We start from the raw sequence: 7,411 nt of genomic DNA, 5'->3' as shown, positions 1-7,411 counted from the left end.
TGCCTGTTCCTTCATTTTCCTGTTCCTTACTATGTGGGCATTATTGAAGCATAATTATTTGTAAAGGTGTGTGGATCAACTGATCAGAAATATGTGTGTGTGTGTGCATCTGGGAAAAAAGTAAACTGGTCATCGGTCCCTTAAGTCGGTAAACAAGCCCAGAAGAAGCTGTACCTGCTTCAAAATAAAAGCCTTACAATGGCAGTTTGTGAAGTGTCCCGGTCACCTCAGTGCTCAGCGCCACACTGCTCATTAAAGGCTTATATTGCCATCTAGTGGCCAAAGTGATGACTGACAGGCTCCTGACAGCAGGTCAGTTAAGCCTGCCAAAGGGTGGGAGAAAGAGAAAGAAGCAGACACACACACACACACACAGAGTTCAGATATTCTTTAAAGGTAACTGATGTCTTTACATCTTCACCAGATTCTGCCTCACAGTTTAACAGTCTTTAAATGGCAGCTCACCTGCCACCTGTCACATGTACATCTCAGATTTGTACTTTACAGTTTCCTCTTACATCATAACACTGGCTCATGGGCTGACTGCACATTATTAATGCACTAAAAACGAAAAGTTTCTCTTTGTAATGTAATAAGCCTGCACCAGGTAAAGTCATCTTTTTATATGTGAAATAGTGAATCATCTACCAATTCATTTGTTCATCTAATCACAAAAATATTAAACCATCATATATATAATTGTCCACAGTTACATAAAATATTGGGATTTATCTGTTTCTGAGTCTATAACTTGGCTTTAGTCTGTGTAGCATCACAGCTCAGGTGAGTTCTGAAGAACTCCTGGATCTTCTTCCACAGGTGGGCCTCAGCTGCTGCGTGGGACCTGGGCTCACCCCCCCACAGGACTGGTTTACCCACAAGCCCATGAAAGCTGGAAGGGCAGTAGGGCCCGTAAGGTGGCTCTAGGTAATGCCCCGCTGCAGGGTAACTCACGCTCTCAAAGTTGTTCTTCCCATGGCGCCTCAGTCTCTCCACCATCTGGTCCATGTAAGCCTTGCTGTCCCAGTTCAGGTCGTCCTCTGCAGCTACAAAGAGGAAATGTCCCTTTGCTTGTTCAATGGGGACCAGGGTGGCCTGGTTCTCCTCCACCAGGGGATTTTCAACTCCATACTTGACGATGCTGGCTCCTGACTCAGTGGGAATTATCTTGCTTATGTCAAACATTAACGGGGGAAGGATCTGGCTTTTCTTATAGTAGAGGGGTAAAGCTGTGTTGGCACAGCAGCCGTTGATCCACACTGTGGCCTCAACACCTGGCAGGTAAGAGGCTGCTGAAAGTGCAAGATCTCCACTTTTTGAAAGGGATATCAGACCAACTCCTTTACTGCCCACCTGTGGAAAAACATGCGAATGAAGAGCAATAAAATTAAACTGCAAATATTATCTGATTTTTACTGCAGGACTTTGCAGACGAGCACCTGCTCTAACATATATAGCATCTTAGCAGAGTGTCAGAGAAATTCCCAAAAATCAAGATTTAGAGAACTCACCTTGTCTCGTTTTCTTAAAAACTCTATTGCCTCCTCAAAATAATCCAGATGAAGCTCTCTGATGTTCCTCGGCATGTCGTCATGGCCGTACAGCGCTACAGTCAGAACCACAAATCCTCGGCTGGCCAGCAGAGCGGCCCTTTTCTCAGATAATCCTCCACCAAAAGTGTACAGATCCAATACACCAGGGAACGGACCTCCTCCTAGACCAGATGGATGTGAACACACGTTACATACATAATTATTTCCTGCAGTTTTATTTAACCAACAGTCCAAAACTCAACTATATTCACTTTATTATCATATTTTAATAAGAAAAGCATCAAATGTTCACTGATGAGACGCTGGGACCAGCATAATGTTTTTTATATGATTTATAAAAAGGTTTGGCTCCTCAGAGCATTTTCTATAGTTGTTTCGGGCAACAATGGAGTTCTTTGGCATCAGGCGACAGCTACATCAAATCGTGGCTAACCAGGCAACACTTGATGATAAAAAATAAAGAACAAATATCAAAAAATAACTTTACTAAGTAAAAAATTTAAGGCATAACAGAGACATAGACCAACCAGGGGGAGTGAACAGAACTCCACGAATATTCCCCTCTTTGACGGGGCAGCGGCTGATGCCCTCTGCAATCAGAAACCTCTCATTGGCCACTTCTGCCAGCATCCTGCCCTCCCCCTCCTCCTCCTCCTCATGCACAGAGAACTTCACCACATGGGGGTTTAGTGAATGAGTTTTCTGAAACCTTTTGTGCAAGGCGTCTGCCCTCATCGACCACAGCAGACCCATGGGTTCAACCCCGACGTAGCTCCCTCTGAGTGAGGGGTCTCTCTCCAGGTCGATCTCCCCGCTCCCGTCAGCCCTGTAGGTGGCCGAGGAGCTGAACACCATCCCCCTCTCATCTGTTGACCTGGCTCTCAGGGTGACCACCTGCCTCGACCTGAGCCCGGCCACCGTCACCTGAATTGGCTCGTCGAATAAACACCTGGCACTCGGCAGCAGTCTCAGTCTGACTTGGGAAGACATCTCTTCTGAAACCAAAGATGCATTTTATTTTATTTTTTTGTAATTTTTTACAAGTTTAGGCTTTGCTCAGTATGAAACTGGACAAATGGCAGTCTGTTTTGAGTTTTCACAAGTTTACATTGCTGGAAAACCATGTTTTTTGGTATTACTGTATAGTTAAAAACTTAAAACTATGTATGTTACAAGGGTAGGTTATAGATTAACTGTGCAGCCATTTTGTCGGAGGTAAAGCTATAAAACAGGAAGATTAAGTAGATTAAAAAAACATATTTTTGCACTTTTAATGATCAGACTTGCATCCAGCACTGGAAAATACCAGTGTACGTTTACTGGAGTGCTGTTCTGACGTACAGTTTTGAGGTACCTCAGAAAGTTGTGAAAGTTACTCTACGCTAACCATGCGTAGTATAGTTAGCAAACCTGTTGTGTTATGTTATGTTAGCACACACAGGCCGTGCGTCCGGTAACGGACTGAGAGTTAAAAACGTCTCTTACCTTCTCGGTGAACACGGTGGATGTTCGTCCTCACGGTAAAGCCCCTCTTCGTCTGATCAGCTTCTTTACTTCAGCTCCCTGTGAAGTTAAAACTGGACCAACAGAGTCCTGAAGACCCGACCCTCCATGACAGTCCGAGGCGAGACTGAGTGAACGTCTTTCTCCATGATAACAGGAAGTTCCTGCTGTTTCACAATAAACGTCTCACGGTGGCTGATCGACAGAGCTCTTTAATTGTGAAGTGCTGAAAGGAAATGCGGTTTAGTATTGGCAAACACTTTAACTATAAAAACATTTTGTGTACATATAATGGCTTCTGAGAATATTCAGTCCTTCACTTTCTGAAGATTGATTTGATTGTAATTGCCATTTTTGTCTATGTGAAAACATGTTAAAATTTTTTCGTACATTTGTCAAAAATCTAAATATTGAAAACTCTCATTTGCAAAAGTATTCAGGCGTTTTGCTGTGGGACTCTAAATTGTGGTCACCTACTTTAATTATCTATGACATATGACGAGAACTTTATCAGGCAGAAGGCCTGTGGCAAACTGAACTGGTGGTACCACAATTCGTGCTGCATATCAGCACCTCTGTGATAAAATTGTGGGAAGACATAGATAAGGGTACAGGGAAAAAAAAAAAAGTTTCACTTACCAGATCATGGGTGTCAGTCAAATTCCATAAGCAACAGCAATAGGACTCTGGCCTTCAGTGTAAAAGCACAGAGCTCAAAAGGTAAAAGACTCTTAAACAGAGTTACACAAAGTTTTGATTTTAATCCTTAATTTGTCATGGAACATCTCATACATGCTACAGTTCACATTCAGCAGTGCCCTAAAATTATCTTAAATTATCTAAAATGATCAAACGCCGATCAGTTCATTACACTGATACGTTGTTATTTACACAGTAGTTATCTTTGGTTAATTGGCAGCCATGTTGTCATAATTTTGTTGATTGTTCCTAAGTCTTTTCCATCATCATATTTGTATCTATAACTTAGCTTTAGTCTGTGGTAGCATCACAGCTCAGGTGAGTTCTGAAGAACTCCTGGATCTTCTTCCACAGGTGGACCTCAGCTGCTGCGTGGGACCTGGGCTCACCCCCCCACAGGACTGGTTTACCCACAACCCCATGTAAACTGGAGGGGAAGTAGGGTCCATAAGGTGGATCAAGGTAATGTCCCGCTCCAGGGTAACTCACGCTCTCAAAGTTGTTCTTCCCATGGCGCCTCAGTCTCTCCACCATCTGGTCCATGTAAGCCTTGCTGTCCCAGTTCAGGTCGTCCTCTGCAGCCGCAAAGAGGAAATGTCCCTTTGCTTGTTCAATGGGGACCAGGGTGGCCTTGTTCTCCTCTGCCAGGGGATTGTGCAGAACATACTTGCCCATGGCAGCCCCTGACTCAGTAGGAACCATCTTGCTTGTGTCAAACATTAATGCAGGGAGAATCTGACTCTTATTATAGTGGAGAGGTAAAGCTACGTTGGCACAGCAGCCATTGATCCACACTGTGGCCTCAACACCGGGCACAAACGCAGCAAGTGAAAGCGCAATGTCTCCTCCCTTTGATCGAGATACTACACCAACTCCTTTACTGCCAACCTGTGAAGAAAAACACACACATTTGAGATGATAAACTCAATGGACTATGATAATAATGCATTCTCCTCAATGACTACACTGAAATGTGGTCTCCTCAAGTTGCTCAATCATTTTACAAAAAACTATTACCAAGTACTAACTATAACCGTATGATGAAACATGAACATGTATTTAACACCCTGTTTTTAAAGCAGTATGACCTTGTGCCAATATTACAAAAACAGTGAAATGTCTTATTGTCATACTTACTGATAGAGAAGCAGCTAGAGGAAGTGGACTTTAAAAACCACCAAAAGCAAACTTCAAAATAAAACCTCATGTCAAAAATATTTTATGTTTGTTATATTAACTGATATTCTAACAAAGATCACATTTAAAGAAGTAGAGCATCAACACTGCACATAATAGTTACTTAATTTTAGTGTATCCCTCAATTATTATTATTTTTTTGACTGAATCTTAAAGGAGCAATGCGTAAGAATTGGCCAACTACCTAATTCATATGCCAAACAAATAAGCTAAGGTCAAGAAAGTAAATAGGTGCAGTTGCTAAAATGTTGGACTATTCCTTTGACTTGTAGGGCTAAGCATAAGAATAATTAAATCTATATTTTGTGTGGTTAACCATTTTATTGGTTTGCTACCAGAGCCCAGTGTTTAATCATCCCCAGCTCCAGTGCATCCCTGGCCATATAGAGTTAAGTACAAACAGAACTTGTGCAAGTTGTTAAAAAATCTGTTATTGTAGGTTTAATTTCTCATCATAAAAAGAAAAACCAAAGCCATAGTTCCTTACCATTTAATGCATCAAAATCAAAGGCTCGTAAGTTTATGCGGCTCTGTTAAATAGTTACTCAAACAGCTTACTTCAGTTTGTTGTTGTAAGAAGTTCACTGCCTCTTCAAAGTGGTCTAGATGTAACTCTTTGACGTTGTTCGGCTTGTCATTGTACACTGTAACAGACAGAACCACAAACCCTTTGTTGGCCAGGAGACTGGCTCTTTTCTCAGACATGAAGGTGCTCAGATCCAGCACAGCAGGAAATGGACCTTTCCCTAGAACATAAGACACATACGAGTATAAGTTTAGTGAAGCTAAAACTACATAATCTTTGGTATTTTCCGAGATAATGGGCTTAACAGTTGGTCAATTATAAGAACAGATTGCCAGATTAAAATTGGTAAAAGTCAGAAGAACATTTAAATATGATCTGAAATACCACTGATGTTTCTAACATGTTAGATATTAATGGATTACACATTACGTCCTGCCTGTGAATATTTCATGTGCATCAAATCAAATTGTTGTACAGGCATCAATGCTGAATGTCAGTTGAATAATAATGATTGGCTAATATTTTTGTGAATGTTTTAACTGGTCACAGTAGAAAAGCACAGGTGTCATAAATAACTTTAATCACGGCAGCATTTCATGGAACTCAGCTGGTTTCAGGGGCCCTGCTTTTGATTTTGCTGACTCGCTGTCACACTGTCAGGGCTTAGTTGGAGACTAACAAGACTCTGTTAGGCTGGAATTAAAATAAGACAGAAAGCTGAGAGCCACTAACCTGGAGGAGTAAACAGGACTCCCTGAAAATTCCCCTCTTTGACAGGGCGCCTGCTGACTCCATCGCCAATCAGAAACCTCTCATTGGTCGCCTCTGCCAACAACCTGCCCTCCTCCTCCTCATGCACAGAGAACTTCACCACATGGGGGTTTAGTGAATGAGTTTTCTGAAACCATTTGTGCAAGGTGTCTGCCCTCATCGACCACAGCAGACCCATGGGTTCAACCCCGATGTAACTTCCCCTGAGTGAGGGGTCTCTCTCCAGGTCGATCTCCCCGCTCCCGTCAGCCCTGTATGTGGCCGAGGAGCTGAACACCATCCCCTTCTCATCTGTTGACCTGGCTCTCAGGGTGACCACCTGCCTCGACCTCAGCCCGGCCACCGTCACCTGAATTGGCTCGTCGAATAAACACCTGGCACTCGGCAGCAGTCTCAGTCTGACTTGGGAAGACATCTCTTCTGAAACCAAAGATCCATTTTTTTTTTTTTTTTGGTAATTTTTTACAAGTTTAGGCTTTGCTCAGTATGAAACTGGACAAAGGGCATAATAACATTTCTCATTTGCTCGATGAAGGAAACAGTTTGTCACAGAAAATGCATGAGAGTTTTTTGCCCAGTCTGTTCTGAGTTTTCACAAGTTTACATTGCTGGAAAACCATGTTTTTTTGGTATTACTGTATAGTTAAGAACTTAAAACTATGTATGTTACAAGGGTAGGTTATAGATTAACTGTGCAGCCATTTTGTCGGAGGTTAAGGAAGATTAAGTAGATTAAAAGAACATATTTTTGCACTTCTAATGATCAGACTTGCATCCAGCACTGGAAAATACCAGTGTACGTTTACTGGAGTACTGTTCTGACGTACAGTTTTGAGGTACCTCAGAAAGTTGTGAAAGTTGCTCTAAGTTATGTGTAGTACGGTTAGCAAACCCGTTGTGTTATGTCAGCACACACAGGCGCACGGTAACGGACTGAGAGTTAAAAACGTCTCTTACCTTCTCGGTGAACACGGTGGATGTTCGTCCTCACGGTAAAGCCCCTCTTCGTCTGATCAGCTTCTTTACTTCAGCTCCCTGTGAAGTTAAAACTGGACCAACAGAGTCCTGAAGACCCGACCCTCCATGACAGTCCGAGGCGAGACTGAGTGAACGTCTTTCTCCATGATAACAGGAAGTTCCTTCTGTTTCACAATAAACGTCT

At 42.5% G+C, this 7,411-nt stretch overlaps 2 protein-coding genes across 4 annotated transcripts; both read right to left on the bottom strand.

The window, feature by feature from the left end:
* Positions 1 to 373: 373 nt before the first annotated feature.
* LOC121193291 (acyl-coenzyme A thioesterase 1-like) lies at positions 374 to 3,194 on the bottom strand. 2 transcript variants are annotated; one of them, XM_041055527.1, is made up of 4 exons: positions 3,039 to 3,194; positions 2,081 to 2,548; positions 1,512 to 1,714; positions 374 to 1,353 (listed from the first exon to the last, which is right to left on the bottom strand). In XM_041055527.1, exons 2-4 carry the CDS (start codon positions 2,541 to 2,543, stop codon positions 745 to 747), a joined length of 1,275 nt encoding a protein of 424 aa, XP_040911461.1. In that variant the 5' UTR covers positions 2,544 to 2,548; positions 3,039 to 3,194; the 3' UTR covers positions 374 to 744. The 2 variants fall into 2 exon arrangements, with proteins under 2 accessions (XP_040911461.1, XP_040911463.1); XM_041055529.1 differs by having other exon boundaries at positions 2,081 to 2,545; positions 3,039 to 3,190.
* Positions 3,195 to 4,028: 834 nt separating this feature from the next.
* LOC121193292 (acyl-coenzyme A thioesterase 1-like) lies at positions 4,029 to 7,365 on the bottom strand. Of its 2 annotated transcripts, none has more exons than XM_041055530.1 (4): positions 7,207 to 7,365; positions 6,211 to 6,669; positions 5,511 to 5,698; positions 4,029 to 4,643 (listed from the first exon to the last, which is right to left on the bottom strand). In XM_041055530.1, exons 2-4 carry the CDS (start codon positions 6,662 to 6,664, stop codon positions 4,047 to 4,049), a joined length of 1,239 nt encoding a protein of 412 aa, XP_040911464.1. In that variant the 5' UTR covers positions 6,665 to 6,669; positions 7,207 to 7,365; the 3' UTR covers positions 4,029 to 4,046. The 2 variants fall into 2 exon arrangements, with proteins under 2 accessions (XP_040911464.1, XP_040911465.1); XM_041055531.1 differs by having other exon boundaries at positions 6,211 to 6,666.
* Positions 7,366 to 7,411: the final 46 nt, after the last annotated feature.

This window comes from Toxotes jaculatrix, chromosome 14 (genome assembly GCF_017976425.1).
Source record: "Toxotes jaculatrix isolate fToxJac2 chromosome 14, fToxJac2.pri, whole genome shotgun sequence".
Classification (NCBI taxonomy): Eukaryota; Metazoa; Chordata; class Actinopteri; family Toxotidae; genus Toxotes; species Toxotes jaculatrix.
The sequence above is the reverse complement of the archived record's forward strand: the minus strand, read 5'-3'. Positions and strand labels throughout refer to the sequence as shown.

Bases quoted from the DNA above. Each gene is read 5' to 3' on its own strand.
- LOC121193291 (XM_041055527.1), bottom strand. From the start codon at position 2,543: ATGTCTTCCCAAGTCAGACTGAGACTGCTGCCGAGTGCCAGGTGTTTA. The intron at 1,715-2,080 runs GTTGGTCTATGT...CATCTGGTCTAG, and splicing joins AGTTCTGTTCACTCCCCCTG to GAGGAGGTCCGTTCCCTGGT. The intron at 1,354-1,511 runs GTGAGTTCTCTA...GTTTTTCCACAG, and splicing joins TTTTAAGAAAACGAGACAAG to GTGGGCAGTAAAGGAGTTGG.
- LOC121193292 (XM_041055530.1), bottom strand. From the start codon at position 6,664: ATGTCTTCCCAAGTCAGACTGAGACTGCTGCCGAGTGCCAGGTGTTTA. The intron at 5,699-6,210 runs GTTAGTGGCTCT...CTTATGTTCTAG, and splicing joins AGTCCTGTTTACTCCTCCAG to GGAAAGGTCCATTTCCTGCT. The intron at 4,644-5,510 runs GTAAGCTGTTTG...TTTTCTTCACAG, and splicing joins TCTTACAACAACAAACTGAA to GTTGGCAGTAAAGGAGTTGG.